The sequence below is a fragment of the Cydia pomonella genome, chromosome 3 (assembly GCF_033807575.1).
Source record: "Cydia pomonella isolate Wapato2018A chromosome 3, ilCydPomo1, whole genome shotgun sequence".
NCBI classification, from domain to species: Eukaryota; Metazoa; Arthropoda; class Insecta; order Lepidoptera; family Tortricidae; genus Cydia; species Cydia pomonella.
The window spans coordinates 5,147,024-5,171,581 of record NC_084705.1 but is presented as its reverse complement, the minus strand read 5'-3'; the positions used below and the strand labels follow the sequence as shown (position 1 = coordinate 5,171,581).

Here is a 24,558-nt window from a genome sequence, read left to right as displayed (position 1 = left end):
ATTTAAAATATAAACAATTATTTACTTTCTTGCAGTAAAAATGGTACAAAACAAAGCGGGAAAACAGCTAGTTTTATACCAAGGTTACACATTTTACTGTATGCACACCAACAAGAGTGGTACCAAAGTTTGGGGTTGCACCAATCGCGGCCAAGGCTGCCGTGCACGCTTTCACCTGCTTCAAGACTCATATATGATTAGATGTCAGCCGCAACATTCACACCAAGCTCCAACGTTTGTTATTCGCAATGGTGTGTATATTAAAGTTTAGTAGCCACCTGTTTTATATATTCAAAATATTCATATAAATAAAATAGGTTCTCGGAGATTATCAACTCTTTTTTGAAGTTCTATTGTTATTGTTTGTAAATGATGTTAGGTAAATAAAGGTACTTAGGTACTCCAAAGATCAGACCCGTTTGTTGTTACCTATTATTTGCATTTTCTAGCCTAACGGGACGCGTGTAGGTGCTATCGATAGTAGGTATTTAAAAAACCTATTCTTGTCACTCGAAAAGAGTCTTATTCCATTTTAAACAAAACATAAAAAAATAAAAAACAAAAATATGTTTATGTCTAATCGCCCCACGCGGCGATAAATAAATAAACAAGTAAGAAAAATTTGTCCGTACTTCAGTTACTAAAATGTTTAAGAACAGTTTTAACGCTTCTACTATATTTAGTCGATCCATATCAGTTACATTTGAGATATAAACAATTGTCTACTTTCTTGCAGTTAGAATGGTACAAACCAAAGCAGGAAAGCAGCTAGCTGTGTACCAAGGTTACACATTTTACTGTAAGTACACCAACAAGAGTGGTGCCAAGAAGGTTTGGGTTTGCACCAACCGTGGCCAACAAGGCTGCCGTGCACGCTTTCATCTGCTCCAAGACTTATATATGAGTAAATGTCAGCCGCTACATTCACACAAAGTACCAAAGTTTGTTATTCGCAATGGTTTTTATATCAAAGTTTAGTAGGCACCTATAGTTCGTGTTATTCACGACGACACGTGCCTTGATTCGTATTATCATATTATTAAAGGTTAGAATTGACAAATCTGCGCGTCATCGTGGATCACACGAACTATAGAACACGAACGTTCCCGGCTCACCAGCTCGACAACTATTTATATCATTACGAATAATGACATTACCATCGCAGTACATTATCAACATCATAAAGTTCGTACGATCCAACATTGACACATTTCCCCATAGGGCGGGTAACCTAAGATGTTTAAGGAATAGGAACAGAGGTATACTCGAAACATCCAGATTCAGACTAACTAAATCTATCAAAACGACCTATGCTATGGGCCCAAAAATCTATAATGCCATTCCTGAACAAATTGCCACTATATCAAATGATAATTCATTTTATAATTAATTAAAAAAATGGCTAATTGACAACGCCTTTTATGACATGGATGAAATATTGCAAATGTAGAACATGGTAAAATATTATAATTTTTAATTTGTAACTTTATTGAACACATTATGTGAATATTTTTATATTATTATGTAGATGTTGGTATTAACAAAAATTCGCTTAACTTCATTTCACTAATTGTAATTTTGACATGTAATGTATGTGTACATTATTAATAATAAATATGAATATAAATATGAATATAATTAGGTACTTAAATAAATAATCATTACTTTTGCTGTGACAATTTCCCGCCTGCGCGCAACAAACGTGTTAGTATACAAACCATCGTGAAAGTAGATAGTTTAATTGATATTATACATGTATCGTTCTGATGTATTCCCATTTGTCCCTTCCGGGCACACATGGGGATAGGTGCATTCATATGAATCACCCATCCCCCTCCACATGTATGGCGGCGGTCAAGTGGGGCGGGGACAAATCGGAACACACCTTCATTCCGTAAAATGGGACCATAGACTATGTGATGTATTTATGTAGGTATGTCTTAGGTGTGTGCTTGTTTTTAGCAATAAGTATTTATTACTTACTACTCAACTTAACTTTTTTTATACTTGTCTAAATACAATTACAACGTGCCAGAGATTGTCTATAATATTATACTTTTAGTTCGTTGTTATTTTATATAATAAATACTAATTTTACTATGTATTTTGAAATCACTGGTAAGCTAAACTCATACTAGAAAAAATTCTACCTCATATAAATATATCCAGGGATTTATTTAGTCACCTGCAATAATTTACGGGGTGAATATATATATTCAAATAAAACTGCGAAAAAGAAATTGGCTATTTCATACATTTTGGATATTTGACCTTGACATTTTCTATGGGAGAGTAACATTTTTTTTTTGGGATTTCGGGATTGGTCCCATAGTAAAAGTTGCTCAGTATGCCCTTTAAATTCAGCCCGTAAATTATTGCAGGTGACTAAATAAACCTCCTGTTTAGGCTGCTCCAGTATGTGGCCCATAAATCGCTGGGTTAATAAATATTCGTGTTGCATCATTTTTGGTCATAATTCAAACAAAACCCGGACCCGGGTACGTCCTTAAACTACGTCCAAATGAGAGGTATGGGCATTGTGGATGTCATCTCGCTTTGTGTGGATATCATTCCAGACCTAGAGCGGAGCCCAACTGGGGAAGTATCTCCACCTTACAGAAAACCGCAGCCAAATAACACTAGACCCTACTCATAGTGTTGTGTTCCTGCCGGTGAGTAAGATTGCCAGAGCTCAACGAGGCGGGGGGGGGGGGAGATGCTAGGGTCGGCATGTGACTCCTCCTCTGGAGTTGCAGGCGTACATAGGCTACGGAGACTGCTTACCATCAGGCGGGCCGTATGCTTGTTTGCCACCGACGTAGTATAAAAAAAACATGCAGCCATATTTACGCATATACCATTGTAAAGTGTGATGCAAGCATAAGGAGTTACATTAAAGTAACACATTTGGCAGAAAGTTAAACCAGCTCATTTGATTCCAGTACAAATAGTCCGCACCCACTTGGGAAAGGAGCTAGTTATATACAGCGGCCACACATATTACTGCAACGTGCCCAGCGCTAACGGTTGGAAGAAGTTCTGGAGATGCACTCGCTGCGGCTCCGGGGGGTGCACTGCTAGACTGCATCTGTCGCCGGATTACAGTGTCATCAAAATCATTGATGAGCATCACCATCCACCCCCACGCTTTATCATTAGGAATGGAGTTTATACTAAAATAGGATAAACATGATCAAATCCGTTCTAATGTTCTCGAAAGCAGAAACGCTAGTGATAAAAAATTCCTCTACAATTCCACCATAATTTGTTACACGACCAATAATTCTGTTTCCAAATTCCAACTCCATGCAAATGTATCCAAGGAATTAATATTTCACTTGATTTGCTTAACATTTATTTTTGAAATTCGTAATGCTAACAGCTGTTCAGTTATGTAAATAGTTTAATACTTAATTCTACATATTTTAATGTGTTACTGGAGAAACTTACATCTGTAGCCATATCTTCATTTTAGATGTCTGAATCACTTCACTGCTATTCTGAATTAGACGGAGAAAACGTTTGCAGGCATTTCTTTAATGACATTACCCATTGTTTACTTTTATGAAATAAAGTCATCCTTTGATAGTATACATAGTTGTACTCCTTCTAATTTATACGAATAGTCATTTATTCATAATATTTTAAATATTATATGTTTTATTTTTATTTTTGCATACTACAATGTTTTATTATTTTTCAGTACAAATGGTACATAATAGCGCCGGGAAGCAATTAGCTGTATACAAAGGATTCACGTACTACTGTAACGGCCGCACCAGTGGTTATAAGAAGATCTGGCGCTGCACTACGGGCGGGGCATGCACTGCTCGATTGCATTTGTCCCCTGATCTGGCTATTATGAAAGCTCATTTGGATCATTGTCACCTAGCGCCGAGATTTTTGATAAGGAACAATGTGTATATTAAACTCTAATCATCAATATTGTTTTGTACTTCTATATAAGTTGTATTCACAACATTTACCTAGTGAATTAAATTCTTTTACTTTTTGATTGAGGCTTTTTGATTATTGTGGTTTTACCCTATAACTAATAACCTATAGCTTTTTGGAGCGTCCGCATCAATAATGACGGGTAAGACTAAGCCTCAAAATAAACTACCATAATTTACAAAAAGCGACATTGTAGTATATTATAGTATATTACTCGTAACATTCCAAATGCTTAACGTCATGGTGACATCCCTGACAGTTAGTAATAGTGAGTCAGTCGGTGTCGGGCTGCGAACAGACCTGTCACGCAATGTTAGTGTTGGCGAGCCGTTGGAAATACAAATATATTATATCGTATGAATATATTTAACTCAATAAGAGTTAAATACAGTACAATACAAATCCTCTTTATTGCACAACCTCAAAATTAATTTTCAAGGAAACGCACACAATAGGTAGGTACATTACAAGTATGGCAGATACTTTTGCAACATAAACTGATGTAGGTATTATTGATGCTAACAAAGACCCTACAAAACTAAGTTAGTATACTGATTAAATAGTTATTTACGATACAAGTGCAGAAAATAGGAAATGTGCAACGAGTGGTGATATATTTGCGTAAGTATAGTATCAAAGTAGTCTCGACATGTGTCGATTTCTATATCAACTCTTTACTATTCTGCACCAAACTATTTCTGTTTAGCCCAATGGTTGACTGGTAGAGAATGCCTCAAGGCGTTAAGTCCGCCATTTGTACTCTTTTTGTGAATTTGTGCAATGAAGTTTAAATAAAAAAATAAAATAAATATAGGTATTAAAACACGACCGAAGGGAGTGTTGTCAATGAACACGAGTTGCGAATTATCTATTCGCACGTGTATGTACCGTACAACGTTTTACAGTACATATGGCTCTATAAAGTTTCGACATATGCACGGAAAGTACTCATTCCCGCACGCATGCGGGAAAGTAGCACCATATGTACTGTAAAAGATATTATAGGAATCTTTTACACAAATTGACCAAGCCCTACAGTCAAATTGACCAAGCCCTACAGTCAAATTGACCAAGCCCTACAGTAAGATTAAGAAGGCTTGTGTTGTGGGTACCCCAGGCAACGAACAATTGTACAACTTTCTTATTTACAGTGACGATGGTAAACAACGCCGCTGGAAAACAGATTTTGATTTACAATGGCTTTACATATTACTGGAATTCGCCAAATACCAGTGGCTGGAAGAAGATTTGGCGCTGCACCAGCAGCAAAACTTGCAGAGCGCGCGTGTACCTTACACCTGAGAGTCTTGTGTACAAGTCGCAGCTAACTCATAACCATCTCGCACCGAAATTTGTGATACGAAAGGGAGTACTGTTTAAAATTCAATAGTTATAGTTGAATCTTTCAATGCCACACCTCAACGGATACGTACGCAACACATCTCTGGTTTTATGCGTAGTTTGTTGCTCGTGATCCTTACTGCGTTAATACATTTACAAGTAGATCTGCAACGCAAGCGATGCAGGTACTGTGAAAAGAGCTGGAGATGTGATGCATACGCTTCCGGTATGCTTTAGACTTAAGACAGTGCCGATTTTGATAAGAATATCCATAGACTATTACCTGCAAACGAAAACGTCTGTAGAACTGTGTCATTATCCACGAAATTACCTTAGTATGTGCTCACTGTTACATAATAAATAGTATATAACGAAATAACATTGAGAGTTTTATTCAAATCTTTATTGTTTCAAACAAACATGGTGATGGAATTGATAACTTTGGAATTGTTATTAAATATTTCAAAACTTAAAGTATTAAGTTTCATTTCAGTGATAATGGTTCACAACACGTCGGGAAAACAGCTGCTAGTGTACAAGGGTTACACCTATTACCACACTACGTCTGATTCGAAGATCTGGCGTTGCACCAGTGGATGTAAAGCCCGCATACATCTCACCCGAGAGGGAATCGTACTTAAATGTCTCCTTACTCATGATCACATACCGCCAAAGTTCATAATACGAGATGGTTTGCTCATTAGAATGAAAAACTGTTAAGTGTAATTAAATAAGCAATGTGAAATAGTTGTAAATTAAAAATCATCTAATACAAGCGCACCATACCTCGTCATCGATTATTCTGTGACTGCCTTAGCAGTTCCCTTAGTAAAGCTGCAACCCATCTCGCAAAAAAATTAAAGTAATTTTTTTTATAGATATTTATTATTTCTGTGTCAAGTTTTTTTATTATTTAAGCGTTTATTGAAATAAGTGGTTTTGGTAAATAATTATATAAAACACGCTTATAGACATAGACATAGACATTATTTATTGGTAATAAGGTAATACACAGGTCACCATTTCAAACTTATTTCTACACATTATCTATTATATTATTATTATAATTAAAATTGTTCCAAAAACCCTTTTTTACTTTGTTTCAGTTGTCCAAAACAGAGCAGGGAAGCCTCTTGTCATACTAGGGGGCTACAGTTTTTACAACAAACGTGGGGGAATTCACAATGCTAAGAGCATCTGGAGATGCACTAACAGTAAACGGTGTCGCAGCAGCTTCCACATGATAGACGGTCAATTGTATAAAGCCAACTTGGTGCACAATCACAAACCGCCTTTATTTTCTATACGGAACGGAATGTATATCAAACATCATGCGAAATAAAATGTCTGTCTAAAGATTATTAATGATGTTTAATTAAATTTAAATTAAATTTCGGTATTTATCGTTAAGTTACGCGCCGTGTGCTGAGTGCCTAACATGCAGATTAACATTACAAGCAATAGCTTATTTTAATAAATTGTTATGAATGCAAACCCCGATTTGTTTTCGTTTTTAGTTTCTAGCGCAATTAGTTTTCGTATGAATGACTTGATAAATATGAAAACAGTCATTCATACAAAGATTAACGGCCCGATTCGAAGAATGAAATACGATAAGGATAAGTTCTGATTTAGATAAGTTCTCATTTAGATATCGTTTGTATGTATGTCGTATAATTGACAGTAAGCAGCTTGATTCGGGCAACCTTTGTCACTTTGACGTTAGGATCACAGCGGAATCGAAAGAAACGTCAATTCTGACATGTCGTTTAGCTATCGATCTTTTAAAGATCTTAAACGTGTCTTAATCATTCTTCGAATCGGGCCGATATTAAGAGAATCGCGATTCCGAAAATCCGAAATATTGTAGCAAAAAAGTTACAAGACCGTTATACTGTAGTTTCTCATTTCACAATATTGATACCTATATCCGAGAATTCAGTTATCTTTGTGTAATATTGATCCCTCCAAAAAAAAACATGTAAAATGTTGCCATTCCGAGACCACATGGCTCGCACTGTCAAAAAGTTACGAGTACAAATAAGATCTTGTGTAAAATATAGAGCCAAGCTTCAAATTCTTCTACACGCCTTAACTCAACAAGCCTTAACTTCACAAACTCTACACTACATGTTAATCAAAGTATGAAGTTCGGTCGTTACGTTACTACAAGAACTGCTGGATAGATTTTTATCAAATAATTAAAAACCACCGCAAGGAAACTCGCTTTCACCTAAAAAAAAACCGTATCGAAATCGGTCCATCTGTAGGAGAGACACGATGCCACATACATTGGCGTCAAACATATAACAACCCTATTTTTGAATGATCATCAGTAAGTGAGTGAGTGACGAAATCAGGGTTTTTTTAGACATCAATAAAATCTTAACTATAAGCGCCATTAAATTGAAACTTTTTATTTTTAATAAGTCCACTATTGATATCATATCCCAAAATTTTGTTTGTCTGGTATAATTCAAACGCAAGTTATGAGGGTTCAAAAATAACGTCGAAACGCTTTGAGAAGAAATTTTAAGTCGACACGAGTTGCGAATTACCTATTCGCATATGTATCGTACAACGTTTTACAGTACATATGGCCCTTTAAATGTTCGACACCGTAACGTAATATGCTAATTTTCGCACTAGTGCGGTAAACTAGCACCATATGTACTGTAATAGTACATTAAAGAAGTGTACAGGTTTTTAAAGGGTCGGCAACGCGCATGTAACACCTCTGGAGTTGCAGGCGTCCATAGGCTGCGGTGACTGCTTACCATCAGGCGGGCCGTATGCTTGTTTGCCACCGTCGTGGTATAAAAAAAAGAATACTATAGAGGCCGGGAAACGTAGGGTTGCAAGCCAAGTAGATATATACGGCTGAGCGTGGCGAAGCCGGATAGAGATACGCGGCCGGCAACCCCGTTTCTCGCCGAGATATGTATAGTGCTTTTCTCAAACTTGCAATTAAAACAAAAAAAAAAATAGTCAATTTGTTTTGTGGCGACCTACTCGGCTCGCCACTCTACCAGCGGTGTACAACCTTACGCGCGTAAGTCCGCGCGGCAGCGCGATGCGCTACCGCCGTTGCTTAGCAACGAATATGCACAACAAATCACCCTACCAAGCTAACTGAAGCTAGTTGATGGTTGGATGCCAAGACGTTGTGTCACAATTTGACGTTAAAAAACAAAAGAAGGTTGCTTTACAGTCCCAGGTGTGTAAGGCAGTATGAAATTCCTTTACATATCATCTTCACTCATAGCATCTGATATGTAGTATTTCCGGACCTAATTTGACGTAAGTCATGTCATCATTTCATAGCAAGTTTGAGAAATAGTACATTACTAATGAGGCCGGGACGAAAGGGGTTGCCGGCCGAAGACAACCCCATATTTCCCGCCGAGGGATGTATAGTGCTATTCTCAAACATGCAATGAAATAAACAACAAAAATAATACCAATAAAATAAATAAAAATAAGAAAAGGTAGGTTGTGCCCTTGCACTTCGCTTGGCTGGTCAGATTTTCTACTCTATTTTTTTTTGTTTTGCCTTTCTTTTAATGTTTAAGGGTTCTTTGACCTTTGTCAAAGAGTTCTAAAACTCTTTGACAAAGGTCAAAGATGGTTCTTATTTACCGCTCCGTGTTATTGAAGCTGCAGTTACAGTCTCACCACTAACCCCATCATCTCTTTGCAGTGGTCCAAAACAAAGCTGGGAAAACTTTCGTTATAATCAATGGCTACAGTTTCTATTCCACATATAAAGGACCTGTTCACTGTGGTCACAGTTATTGGAGATGCACCAACAGTAAGCGTTGCCGCAGCGCGTTCAGCATGATGAACGGTAATATGTATAAAGCAAACTTGGAACACGCTCACAGGCCGCCTTCGTTTTCCATAGTAGATGGAATATTACTCAATAGAAAGCGTCATAAAACATATTCACCCCTTACAGTTCCAGTGGAGTTGGACAGGAATTTTGACTAGGTACAATGATGGAGATGAGCAAAACAGGTTAATTAATATAACCATAATTAGAAATAATGAAAAAATTCGATCGGACTCGCACATCGAGAGTTTCGTACAAAATTACTTATAAGTTTATAGTGAGATTTCCATTCCAACGAAAATAAAAAAGTTATGCTGAGTGCCAACCTGGACTTTGTCTTTGAAAAACAGTTATGGTAATAGGGAATAGGTCGCCGTTAGTTTAAGACATTATTTGCATTTCCTAAACTAAACTAAATAGTTATTTTGAGATGTAATTACAAATGTATATTCTTTCAAATTTCATGATTTTAAGTCAACTGGAAGTCCTTTAATAGGAAAGAGGATGGGCGATTCTCCATACAAACGTAGTCCCCATTTTCCTCTTTGGATATTGACATTTTGGAAAATGTTTTATATAATTCGTTGTATATTAACCATAGCTATGCCCGTACGTGTCACTTTTTTAGATTTTTGTATAATGATGAAAATTAGGAGCGAAAGACAGATTTCACAACTCCTATAATAATTAAAAATAAAAATAAAAATTATAAACATCCCGTACGTATAGTCCCATACGTAGTACTCCCATAGCTATGGTTGATACACAACAAATTGTGTCAAAATATTTTCAATTATGTTAATGTTTGACGACCGTTCTGGCCTAGTGGGTAGTGACCCTACCTACGAAGCCGACGGTCCCGGGTTCAAATCCTGGTAAGGGCATTTATTCGTGTGATGAGCATGGACATTTGTTGCTGAGTGTTTTGGGTGGGATGGGTGTTTTCTATGTATTTAAGTATTTAGAAATATTTATATATTATATATGTATATCGTTGTCTAAGTACCCTCAACACAAGCCTTATTGAGCTTACTGTGGGACTTAGTTAATTTGTGTAATAATGTCCTATAATATTTATTTATTTATCCAAAGACGAAAATGAAGACTACGTGCGTATGAAAAGGTGATCACGATATGCGCCATATACGGAGAGTTGAGTGAGTTTGACATTTTCATTGATCCAAGGGGTAGTTGATACCTCCACGCGGTTCCCAGAAATGGGACCTTGACAGACGGACCGAAGGGGTACGGAACGCTAAAAAAGTCGTCAAAATATTCAGGCAATTGATGATCGAATTATATCTGTCCAGATAGCACGTAGGTAAGCTGTGATAGCACATCACATGAATGAAGAGAATCTTTTATAGTTTAAAATTGTTGCTAAAAAGTTTTGCTTTATCAAACAGTTCTAGTTTTAGACTTTTCGGGTAAATAATATAAATATTTAATTTTTATTATAAGCATTGTACACAAATTATTAAACACTGTTAAAAAACGGAAACCGTAACCGGTAACATAATTATATAGGTAATATTCCTACATATTTATTGTGTATACTTACTTCTTTAGTAATAAGTAGTTAAAAAAGTCGTTGGGAACGTTATCTCCAACATTGCTGAAATTATATAGAGATATTTTTAAATATTAAGCCATTTATTATACTAATATTACAAATAAATATTAATTTATTTTCGAACATTGTTTTATTTTATTTTTTACTTATAATTTTTAGTATATCTTCAAGAAAAGAGCGTTACAACCCTTCTTGTGTTGCTAGTGTCCATGGGCGACGGTAATCGCTTAGCGTTAGGCGATTCGTCTTCTTCTTTGCCTCCTATACATCATAAATAAACTTATTTAAAATTTTAAAATTCAGTGATTACACGAAATTCTAACATTCCTGAAGCTAACATTTTATCTCAATTACAGTCCAACTAGTCTACAACACATCTGGCAAGCTGGCAAGCCACTAGTTATAGTCAACGGCTACTCGTATTACTGCCAGAAACCAAGCGTCAACAAAACGTCATGTGCATGTACGAAAGGCCGCCCATGCAAGGCGCGCTTCCAACTGACGAATGACCTGCACATGTTGCGTGCGATGCTAGAGCACGGACACACGGCGCCGTCTTTTGCAATAAATAATGGGGTTTATATTAAACTTTAGCAAAATGTTACTGGCAATGGTCTTTTACTGCCAGAAGAACTATATTTCGTCTTCCTCATCTTCGCGTTGGGCCCGTCGAGCGTCCTGACGAGATTTTTCCAATGTACTACAACACTGGATTCTTCATGAATTCACTGCATCAAATAATGGGGTTTTCATTCAACTTTAACGAATGTGTTTGAGGCCTTTTATTACCAGAAGAACGTTATTTTGTCTTTCTCATCTCACGTTTGAGCGCCTTGTTCAAGTTTTCTCAACAGACTACAATGTTGTATTCTTCAACAATTGAGTGCATCAACAGCTTTTGAGTAGTACTCGCACATTAAATCTTGTTTTGCAGCAATAGTTAGCACTCGTATTACTGTGAGAAACCAAGCGTAAACAAATAACAAAATATAACGAAAGGCCGCCGCCGTGTGATATTGGAGCATGGATATGCGACGCCCTCTTTTGTAATAAAGAATGGGGTTTAGTTATACTTTAATAGGAATGTGTGGTCCGATATTTATACGTTATTTCTTCTTTTCCGCCTTGTTCCTCGCAGTTCCAGCTGGCAAGGGATCCTCAACTGACCTCACGTTTCAAAAAAAAATTACAAACGTTCTAGTTTTAAAATTACACCATAATAAAATGAAAATTAAAAACACAGCATTATAAAATGAAATAGCGTTAATAAACTTGACTCTTTCTTAATTTTCAGTGCAATTAGTCCGCAACGCCTCTGGCAAACATCTGGCTATAGTCAATGGATATACGTACTATTGCAACGTCACAGGCGAGGCGAGAAATGTATACAGGTGCACTAAAGGTCGGCCATGCAAAGCGAGATTCCATCTGACACGGGATTTGAAGATGCTGCGTGCAATGTTGGAGCATGTGCACTTGCCGCCTTCTTTTATCATCAAGGATGGGATTTTCATCAAAATTTAACTACAAGACTAATAAACGAATAACATTAGAGCCGGTTGCACCAAACCGCTGTCCACAAATAAATTTTTACTTAAAAGATATCTTATAGATCTCGTAGTTCTCTGCTGAGTACCTAACGTTACATAGTCCGTCGAGGCACAACTGGACAAAATTTCAATTCTTAATTCGACAACATATAAAAACTAAACGTATCCCAAATGAACTTATTACTTAGGTACTTATTTATTTTTGCCTAATTATCTTATTTGCGATTATTGAGCACCAAAAAAGCTTGAAATATGTACTTTTTTATGTCGAATTAAGGATGACTGCAACCAAATCGGAAATAACGTAGCATAAGAAACCAACTGTATCTAGTCTTAAGAAATCTTGTTATAATATGACTTTAAGAATTAAGACTATTAAAATCATTTTTAAATAAATATTGATAAATTTAATATGCGCCTAACTTTAACATAAGGTCCGAAATGAAGAAACAGTAGAATTGAACTAGGTTAACTCTGCACAGGGTTGCGTAACGTAATGGATACGAACTTTTTGTATAGTTTCAATTTTACAAACGTTCGAAATGTATAATAACGTTAAAAATAATGGACTAAAAATATTTTTAATTAGTATAAGTTAAAAGTAATATAACATATATAGCATAAGTTCGTATACGTTCCATTACTTACCCCAATACTTTGTCATTATGTGAAGTCTGTGCAAAGTCAACTTGGTCCGACTCTAGACTAGACTCTTCCATAATTTTCAGTGCAAATGGTCCGCAACGCCTCAGGAAAGCAGTTAGCTCTAGTCAACGGATATTCTTACTACTGTATCATCCCGGGAAAGACGAAAGATATCTGGGCCTGTACTAGAGGTCGGCCGTGCAAAGCAAGATTCCATATGACAAAAGATTCAGTGATGCTGCGTGCGAAGCTCGATCATGCGCACAGGCAACCTTCTCATGTCTTCAGGGATGGGGTTTATTACAAAGTTTAATTAATGGTTATCTTGATGTAACTGATTCGCTAGTAACTAAAGACCATTTATAATTACTAAATAATCATAACAAAATGATCAGGAATCAAATTTTGTGGCCTTTATAAAAATTGGAATGGATATTGATAAGTTGTATACGCATTTAGTTGCTTAAAATCTGAGTTTTGAAAGTAATTTTGTATTTCCTGAATAAAAATGTTTTATTTATTATTATTATTATTATTATTTAATAAGCAGGCAGGCAGTTTGACAACTGATATGACCTGTATCCAATATTCATAAAGATAGTTATCATGAACGAGTAGTAGATATCATGTGCTTGTCTAATTTATTTTTAAACTGGTTCACATTTGGTGCTGAAACCACTACTTCTGAGAGCCTGTTCCAAGCCCTCACCACTCGATTGCTGAAAAAGTGTTTGTATGGGTTACTGTGAGCCCTATGCCTTTCCAACTTTAAATGATGACCTCTCAGACGGTTGTTGTTGTTGCGCTTGAACATCTCTTGGAAATCCTTGAGGTCATAGTGCCCAGATAGTATTTTGTACGTCTCTATTAGGTCGCCACGTTCTCTGCGGTGCTTTAGAGTAGTGAGGTTTAGTTCCTTTAGTCTCTCTTCATATGGCTTGTTTTTAAGTTGCCTTGGCAGTTTCGTGAAACTGCGTTGTACTTTCTCGCGCATCTCAATGTCCTTGGCAAAGTAAGGACTCCAGGCTTGAAAAGCATACTCCAGTACGGGTCTGACATATGTTTTGTATATTTTTAGCATCATATACGGTGTTAAGGTCTTGAAGGCTTTTCTAATGAGGTAAATCATGCTTCTGGCTTTCTTAACCATTGTAGATATGTGCTCTTCCCACTTTAGGTCCTCAGAGATTTTAACACCTAGGTCAGTTTGTGCCTTTACAGCCGTTAGTGGAGTGCCTTCCAAGTTGTAAATCTGGCAGGGATTCCGATTTCCTATGTGAAGTACTGTACATTTGGCAGAATTCAGATTGATTAACCATTCCTTAGACCAGCTTACTATTGCATCTAGATCGTCTTGTAGTTGGCTGTAATCTAGGAGTGGGTTAGCAAATAACTTGGTATCATCCGCAAAAGTACTAATACTGCATTTGAGGCGACATGGAAGGTCAACAGTGTATAGTATGTAAAGCACCGGGCCTAAAACTGAACCCTGTGGTACTCCACTCTGTATCTCTCGCTGCCTTGACTTAGTCTCACCAACTCTAACTTCAAAGGTTCTATGTTGTAGAAAGGCCCTTATCCATATTAATAGTTTCCCACGGATTCCCAAGTGTTCCAGTTTATAAAGTAGCCTCTCTGTGGGAACTTTGTCGAAGGCCTTTTCATAGTCAAGGTAAATTACATCTGTAGGGTCCCTCTTGTCAAAACTTTTAGTCCAGGAGGAGAGGCAAGACAGCAAGTTGGACACTGTGTCTTTATGTGTCTTTATTTGTAAAGTAACATCAATTCTTTCGTTCGTTTTACGGGTTTCTCAGTAGCTTTAAGCGGATCCCAAGCAAATAAGCTTCCTCGGGGTCTGCTCAAGTATATTAATTACTAATTAATTCATTCATTTATTCAAGAACCAATAGTGTCCCAACGCTAGGCAAAGGCCTCCCTCTTACTTCTACCTATCCTATCCTGTGTAGTTCTTGATCAGTCTTTGACAAAGGCGATAAGTTCATTTTGTTTCTCACTTTATTACAGTGACAATCCTTCACGACAGCCTTGGCAAGGAGCTCGCCATATACGAAGGCTACTCATTCTACTGCGAGTCCCGCTCACATACCAAGATCGTCTGGCGTTGTCGCACCCGACTCTGCAGGGCGAGGTTACACTCGAATCAGGATCGCCGCGTGATTCGAGACGCGTGCTTGCATGATCACGCGCCTCCGCCACATTTTATAAGAAATGGGATTTTTTACAAGATCTAGGTCATCTAGGGTTTGAACTCAATTCAAAACAGAAAGTCAGGGTTTAAGTGTAACTGAATATTTGTACATGTTTTTTGTATCAATATTGAGTGATATACGGGAATGGATACTGAAGCACTGAAGTTGTTAAATTATTATAATCGTATGCGATTTTACACTGAAGAATACGAATAGTTACGATGAAATTTTCACCAAAGTAGTTAAACATGTATCACATATTATTGCATATCCGTTAAGTCATATATTAAATATTATTATTTCTCAAGGAATCTATCCTGATAAACTTAAGCCGCCAATTGTAAAGCCCCTCCACAAAAAGGGTGATAAAAAGAATCTAGTGAACTATAGGCCTATTGCCCTTGCCACAGTCTTCTCTAAGATCTTTGAGAAAGTTATTTGTGAAGCAATATACGTTTTTCTAGAAAAATATAACCTGTTTGCATCAGAGCAAAAAGGCTTGCGTAAGCAAAAAACCATTAATATGACCATATTTCATTTATTGCATCCCATTATGGTCAAAATGGATGAAGGAGAGCAAGTATGTGCTATATATATGGACATGACGAAGGCAGTTGACTACGTCGATCATTCAATCCTTCTCAAGAAGCTCAGTGCCTATGGCATTCGGGGCAATGTATTGAATCTCATGAAATCGTACTTAAGTGGTAGAGAGCAGTACACTGAACTTTCACAAATATGTCTTAAGACACAAAGGCAGGTTTGTTACAGGTCTGATAAACGGGATTTAGTGTATGGAGTGCCGCAGGGAAGCGTGCTAGGTTCGCTTTTATTCTTACTGTATATTAATGACCTTCCTCGTCACATTAACTACCCAATGGTACTCTACGCCGAGGACAGCACAGTAGTAATTGATTGCAAAGATGATAGAGACTATGAATATAAAATTAATTACACTTTACATACCATAATTGAATGGCTCAAGAACAATAATTTAATGATAAATCTAAATAAAACGAAAGTAATGCATTTTTATCAAAGAAAAGTAATGAGACCCATTGATTGCAATTATGAACGAACAGTTATAGAATCAGTAAGCAGTACAAATTTTTTAGGAGTCCATATTGACAATCATTTAAATTGGACAGCTCATACTGAGATAGTTTGTAAAAAATTAAATAAATATGCTTTTGCTTTGTACAAACTGTCTAAACAAGTTAGTAGGGAGGCTGTGATGATGGCCTATCACAGTTTCGTTGCCTCTACTTTGCGCTATGGGATCATCTATTGGGGTTATTCAGGGAAGCCGTCTTTATGACACAGAAGAAATGTGTGAAAGCGATTCGGGGGCTTCACCTCACAGATAGCTGTGTGCCACATTTCAAAGACCTGAACATACTTACATTCCCTTGCCTCTACATTTTTGAAATTGCGATGCATGTCAAAACAAACCCAGCACTATTCAGGACCGTCTCTGAGGTATTTGCCAGAAACTCCAGGTACCCTCAGAATCTCTTTCCTGTTTCCGCAAATACTGCCCTAATGCGTAAAAGTGTGTTCTGCTTAGCTAGTAAGATTTATAACAAATTGCCTGTCCATTTTAGAATGTTACCCCTAAATCAGTTTAAGCATAAACTATTGACTTGATTGATTAAAATTGTTTTTACACTATTTCTGATTTTTTTCTGTATAATTTTAATGCTTATGATTTGACATGACTTTCAATATTAATAATAACTAGGTATTTATGTAGATTTCGCATGTTAGTATGTAAGGAAATTATTCAAGTTTTTGTATGCCATCAGGCAGGGTATAGTGATACACATATTTATTTACCACCACTGTAATCAGTTTGAAATACCTATACTCACGAATAAAAACACTTTGAACACTTTGAACACTATGTAATCTGATACCTTTTATTTTCCAGTTCAAATGGTCCGCAATTCACAAGGCAAGGATATCATCATATACGGAGGTTTCACATTTTACTGCGAAGCCAAAAGACGGTACAAGGAGGTTTGGCGTTGCACGTCTGGAAGGAAGTGCAAGGCTCGCTTCCATCTCACCGCGGACCGGGAGATTATCAGGTCTAATTTTGAACATGATCACCAGCCGCTTAAGTTCAATGTAATTGACGGGGTCATTTTAAAATATAATGACTGAAACTGAAACTATATATGCAAGGGTAAACTCCGGCCTTAAAACCTTAAAAAGTTATCGTTGGCATAGAAAAAAATCAGGAAATTCTCATTAATTTCCAGTGTATATCGTTTCATTGCATATTATAGCATTATAATATTAGTGTAAAATACGTAGTAGTATAATATACGTATAATATGACGAGTAACATTTTAAGTGAACACACAGATGAACACTTTGTCAGGTGCCTTATCTGCCCGCGACGCAAATCGGCTAGCTTTCGTGTCAGCTTTCGATATACGGCTACGCGATGCTAGAGTATTATTCCCTCGCCTTTAAGAAATGCTGCTTAATTTTTTATTCAACAACAAATAAAAACTACATCTTCTCACCAGTCGCCTGTGTCTTTTTATTTATGATTTATAGAGCGTGTCATTCACGACGCCGCGTACTTTGACTCGTAATGTGATGTTATTAAAGGTTAAATTTGTCAAATCTGCACGCCATCGTGGATGATAAGAACTAAAAACTTTAAATTCTAACGTAACTTTCTCCAAATCTATTTCCATTCAATTTCTTAAGATAGCTCAGTAAGACTTGTGTTGTGGATTCTAGACGACTTTACATATATAACTATATATAATATATAGTTATATATGTAAATACTGACATACATAGAAAACATCCATAACTCAGCAAGAAATATTTGTGATGAACACACAAATAAATGCTATTACCAGGATTCGAACCCGGGACCTATGCTTTGTAGGCGAGGTCACTACTGACTAGGCTGGGCGGCCGTTAAAATAACTCTTATTTGGTTTCTATCATCTTATCTTATAATATACATTTATATATTTCGGGGATTTCGGAAACGGCTCTAACGATTTCGATGAAATTTGATTTTTTGCCCCCGAAAACCCCCATATAGGTTTTCGGGGGCAAAAAACTCGATCTAGATTTTTGAGTTTTTGTATGTTTTCCGAGCAAAGCATGGTCTCCCAGATATTAACTCTTATTTGGTTTTTGGTGGCTGTTTTTACTAAGTCAACCAGCTCTGTATTTTATTGTTAATAGTACATTACGATACAAGTGCGAAAAATAGGAAATTCGAAACGAGTGGCGATAAATTAAAACACGATCGAAGGGAGTGTTTTAAATCGACACGAGTTGCGAATTATCTATTCGCACATGTATCGTACGACGTTTTACAGTACATACGGCCCTTTAAATGTTCGACATTCTAAGAGTATTCATATTATGTTTCTTATTTTATAAGTTTAGCGATTTATTGAAATTAAAATAATAGACACATCTATGGACAAGAATAATAATGTCACTTGGTGAACATCTTTCGTTAGTTTTTTGATTCTGTTAACAGTTTCAATTAAATATATGTTCTTATATTTAGAAAATGTCATTCAAAAAACTTAAACTTTGTGTCGTTATTGCCATACTGCAGTATTTTTAATAGCAAAATATTAAAAATACCTAAATTATTTTATTCACGTAACACAGGTGGATAAGAAGTTAATAAAACGCTCAAATAAAATAATATTATTATAACTTACGAAAAAACATTGTGATCCCTTTGATAGGGTGTCCAAAAGGCTGGCCGCATTGCCCCTCTGGATAGCAATGCTGATCCGCTGAGCGAAATAGTGGCCAGTCCTCTGGTCACCCAAACCCTCTATAAGGCACTTTGCTAACTCCTTATAGAGACGACGAGCGCTAGACCCCCACGGTCTCAGAGTTTAACCCCAAAAATATAGCTACTACAAATTGTGACATACTTGCGACGCTTGAGGCTTTCGGCCGAGGATGCGACCAAACCAGCGTCAACTTTGTTGCTTGGCCTTGGCCTGGTTATATTATTAAAAATGATTAAAATAACTAAACGCCATACGCCATCCTCAGGTACATTTTTTCACAACTAAGCGTGTTGTACCCGTGATCGTCTCTAACGGCTTTATTCTTTCAGGATTTTGCGAGTTACCAGTCCAATTGGTCAGAACGCAGAACGGAAAAGAGATGGCGCTGCTAGATGGTTTCACCTACTACCCCGACTGGCGGGGCACGACCACTCGCTCGTTTCGCTGCACAAAGGGGAAAGCGTGCAAGGCTAGGTTCAGCATGACAACTGTCGACTTTACCATCTACAAACATTACCTCTTCCATAGTCATCCTAAGGCGAATTACGTTATACAAGACGGCATGTTTTTGAAAGTAATTTAACCTTCTTTGAATTTTCACCACGAAACAAATGTTCGCTGGAATTATGAACCTCTAATAATTCAGTTCTTACTTTTGGTCGGTTTAAAACTGTGGCAATATTTCTTGATTTTCTTGAACGCTAAAATGTGTACTTTCAGCAAATATAGCGCATTTGGAACTACCTACATCGCGTTTCTAAATACCTAATTTATTGTTTCATCTGTATAGTGCAGTATGCTTTAGTCTTAAGTTTGGTCACTTCTGAGAACTAAATATTTATGTACCTAATGTATGTATATAAGAATGTGTAAAATGAAAAGAATGATGTTTTTTTTCTTTCTTTTGCCTCTTAAAAATAAAACATACAAAAATAAATCAGTTATACAGTATTGCACTGACATATATTAACTAGACAGGCTATCGAGAACAAATTGTGTGCGCCATTTTCGACGTTTAACGCCTGTCACTAAGCTAAAGAATAAGCGTAGCTAGCCAGAGGCGAAACTGTTATGACAAATGTTCATTTTCTGCCTACATACGCTCTGTAACGAATATAGACAGTTTTGCACAGTCCAATTTGTAGGTTAATTTTAAATTGTAATTAAAAAATATATATATTATTGTTTTACAGTTATTTTACACTTTTGTGTCATTTTACATTGTAAATTCTCTATGTATCACTTTATTTTATATGGGTGCTTGCCTGATATAAAATCAATTTATTTATTTATTTTATTTAGATAAAATGTATTTATTACGAGTGTATTGAATGACCGTGGAATTGACCCCAGGCTCCCATGAGCCGTGGCAAATGCCGGGACAACGCGAGGAAGAAGAAGATTACGAGTGTATTGAATTTTTTATATATATGTGACACTGACGACATTAAAATTTATAAATAAATAGTCATAAAACATTTTCTTTTTGATTCTCGTACTCGTAGCCATCTTTATCAAATCGCGCTTATAGCATAATATACTCCTTAAACATAATAAAAACACTATAGATATAGAGTAATATATCATTATTTTGTATATATTATTCAACCAATAAGGTAGGTAACCTACTTGTTACATCTGCGAAATGTAATCCATACGCCAAAGAAAATGGCGTCCCACGCGTTTATGTTTCAAGTCGCGTTTTAAAATAATATAAATGACCTTAAAACAAGAGTTTTTCGCAGTGGATTGTTATTATACTGCTTTCAATATGTTTCTTGGTATTATTAGAATTCATTTTCATAACACACACCGGAATTTTTAATTTTTTTAATTTTTGTTACATGCGTGGCATCTCGCCAGTAGTCGGAGACGTACTAAACGCAACGTTGAGGTGCGGAACCATTTTGTCAGATACCAACTCTAGTACTATACCTCAATGACCTATTAGATAAAAAGAAAGTATTTCTATTGTATCTGTTTATTTATATTTTCTTCTTTATACGAAACTTCTGTATCAATTCCTAACAGTAAGAGATTGCCTATGTGCGAGAATTCAACCAGATAACAAATCTATAACAATATATAATTTCCTTCCAGCTATTATTGTCTTAGCCAAATCGCGATACACTGGCAAGCACCTGATCATGTACAATGAATACACGTACTATTGCAAGAAGCAGAGCAAAAAGTCCAAGTGGAACAACTGGTACTGTTCCACACACAACTGCAAGGGGTGTAACGCTAAACTGACGTTGGATGAGGATTTTAGAATACAGCATTTTGAGAATAAGCATACACACCCACCCGCCAAATATTATTTACATGAAGGGAAATATATCAAAATATAGTAGAAATTCCATATAGTTATATCAAAAATCGTTTGGATATCAATTTTGAATGTAATCGCTCTTTTAAAGGTGTTTTTATTTTATTTTTAAGTTAAAGTATTCTTTACAATTCTGGTATTAGGAAAAGAACTACTAGGTAGATAGTTCATTTTACTTTTGTATTAACCACGTACACACACCTGAAATGCACCATTCTGTTGCCTATTTCGTATTATTTATACATACATACATACATATAATCACGCCTATTTCCCGGAGGGGTAGGTAGAGACCACGGATTTCCACTTGCTACGATCCTGACATATCTCTTTCGCTTCCTTCACTTTCATGACATTCCTCATACACGCTCATCGGTGTAAGGTGCTCTTGACCTGGCCTTTCTTCAGGATTTCCCCGATTTTATCAGAGAAACTCCGCCGAGGTCTACCCCTTCCAGCTCCCTCTTCTACTTCTCCCTTATACACTCTCTTTGTTAACCTTTTTTCACTCATTCTTTCCACGTGTCCAAGCCATCTAAACATAGCTTTCTTAATTTTTGTCACTACATCTTCGTTCAGTCCAAACTTTTCCCTTATCGTATTATTTATATCAACCAAAATGCGGTTTTGATCGGTCTCCTTTTTAATATCAACTTCTTCTTTTCATACTTACTTATAAGTTATGTGCCTTAGTTGAATTAACGGCTGCTTGAGTTATGTTATTGTACTCAAAATTTCTTCTCGTATTTTAATTGTAGGCAAACTTATTTTCCTTTTATTACTTTTAGCAAATTATATTTAGTTTAATGTACTTTTCTTTAGTCAATAAATATATTTTATCTTATATTTTCTGCTGCTATTTATTTTATTTATCTCCTTTAGTTTCCATTCATCAACATTATTTCTTTGCAAAAATAGTATCTTCTCCGTTTTATAATTTAAATATACTGTAGGGCTAAGATGGTCGGCTCTTTATCATTTGTCACCATGCCTGTCACGTTCTAACAAGTATGTAAGTGCGAAAGTGACGGGCATAACGACAAGTGATAAAAATGGAATCATGCTGCCACTGCTGATGTCATAATCAACCATTTCAACCAGATGAAATGGTCAATCATATGACTACAGAAAAAAATCTTCCAGTTACGAGCGCATAGATTGTTTGCAAGGTGGTATTTTTAGAACAAACAAATCTGTATCAGTATCATTGAAGTTTTATTTATTACTAACACAATTTTTCAGAACTAACCAGCCACTTCACTCTACTACCCACGGGTCGGTATCTCCTTCATATTGGTGAGAACACCTATTCCTCTAAAGCAAGAGACTTGAAGGATCGAAGTACGTGGTATTGTTCAAAACGCATCAGCAAAGGTTGTCGTGCTGCAGTCAAAGTGTTTAATGGGGAACTCATATCCATCCGAGGCGAGCATTCTCACTAAGAAGATCATATCAGAAATCAGTCATTGGTTAAAATATGCTGGAATTAGGATGTGGTCGTGATTTCTATTGGCGTGAAACTAATAAATAGTAAGACTAGTTTGTATTACAATAATTTAATTCTCTTCCAATATGTATCGATACATTGAACATGAAAATTCCAAAAATGAATAGTGAAAATCTTCACCACAACTTTTTTTTTAAACATCGAAATGGCGCCTTTTCTTAAAACATCGATCGATATCATCATCATCATCGATAAAACATTAGCAATACTTTGAAAATTTTAATAATTATATCAATCTTATTTAGCCAATCAATTAAATATTTGCCATTGTAACTTTTTTTTAAGTAAACCATCATTGGCCTATGCCAGGATATTTAGATTTGGCTAAGAAAACATTGATCTCTATTTCTATGATATTAAGGTTGGTTGTGAACAATAATGCTGATTGATTCTTACTCGAATATAATATTAATTTATATACATTTTATTGAGAAAACATGCCAGATCCATACTTCTAGAAAATAATTTCCACGAACTTTTAACAATGAATCTTACATTGGTCTACCGAGAAATGTGACTGATTTTGTAAGGGATTTAGAAACAGGGTACCAAGTGGGACGTTTTGGAAACTCCAAATACCATACAAAATGAGACTTAACGCGTACGTCACGTCACGCTATCGAATAAATTTATACTAGGGGTAGAGATTGCAAGGCTAGCTCCAGCTAAACCTACTTTTCGTTATTTTGTTATTTATGGACAGTATATTAAGAGTGAAACATTGAGAAGCTATAGTTGCTAAATAAATAATTAAAGGGTTAAAAACTTTTTGGTATGAGTCACGGTTATGCGAATTTCCTGTAAACATTAAAAAGTTAACGGGTTTTAGAGCCTAATTATAGTACTTTATCGGCATGGTAAAACAACTTCTTTAAATTTATTTGATTACTTGATTAGTCTCAGATGTAACTAAACCATGAACTTTTGAAATGTTCACAGAAAAAATGCTGCTTTTCCCAAACATTTTTGACCTATTTGAATTACTAGTCTCTACGATTGCTAATTCATAGGCAAATCATAAAATAAAATAAGGTAGTCTAGTTAGTTAGGCTTGATTTTTGTTTTTACGTAATTTGTGCGTATGCATTGTATAAAGATTTAGAATAAAATACCGGAAATAAACAATATTTATTTTCGAATTTTGTTTTTCAAGTTTATACCTACAAATAATTTCGCTACATATGTTTTGATGCTTGTTTTTTTAAATATATAAACGTATAGTCCATTCTACTGTAGCGCAAACAAAATATTTTGAATATCTTTGAAATGTTATTACTAAGGCTATTTTTCAGAACTAACCAGCCACTTTACTCAACTACCCACGGATCGGTATCTTCTTCATATCGGCGAAAACACGTATTCTAAAGCGAAAGACATGAAGGATGGAAGTATGTGGTATTGTTCAAAGCGCATTAGCAAAGGTTGTCGTGCCGCTGTCAAAATGTTTTATGGAGAACTCATATCCATCCGAGGCGAGCATTCTCACTAAGATGATCAGAAAACACTCATTGGTTGAGATATGCTGAAGTTAGGATGTGGTCGTGATTTCAATTGGCGCGAGGCGCGTTCTTTGGTCTACCGAGAAATAAGTGATTTGGATATTCGATGCAATTACGAGTTTGTGTATTCGAAGAGCAAATTGCAGGGCTCAAGTTGTTCCTATTTTTACAAGCTTTTATTTAGTTTCACCTGACCGTTGTCTGTTTGTAATAAAATCTTCCAAGTTAAATTTGATCCACTTCCCGGTTTCCGAGTGAGCTGAAAATTTGCACACATTAAGTCGGGCGACAGTGCAATATTATGGTACCATCGAGCTGATCTGA

General features: G+C 36.1%; 1 protein-coding gene across 12 annotated transcripts in view; it reads left to right on the top strand.

Annotated features, from left to right (window-relative positions):
* Positions 1–24,558, top strand: part of LOC133515885 (protein tramtrack, beta isoform) — a 526,149-nt gene that overhangs the window by 443,076 nt on the left and 58,515 nt on the right. The window contains exon 5 of one of the 12 annotated variants that reach the window (XM_061848497.1): positions 21,000–22,076. The exons of 9 other annotated variants lie outside the window; for them this stretch is intronic. In XM_061848497.1, coding sequence (XP_061704481.1) covers positions 21,000–21,250 — 251 coding nt within the window. In that variant the 3' untranslated portion in view covers positions 21,251–22,076. Of the gene's footprint in view, positions 1–2,942; positions 3,594–19,228; positions 19,498–20,999; positions 22,077–24,558 lie in introns of those variants that run through there. 2 more of the 12 variants (XM_061848495.1, XM_061848504.1) reach the window with 2 other exon arrangements.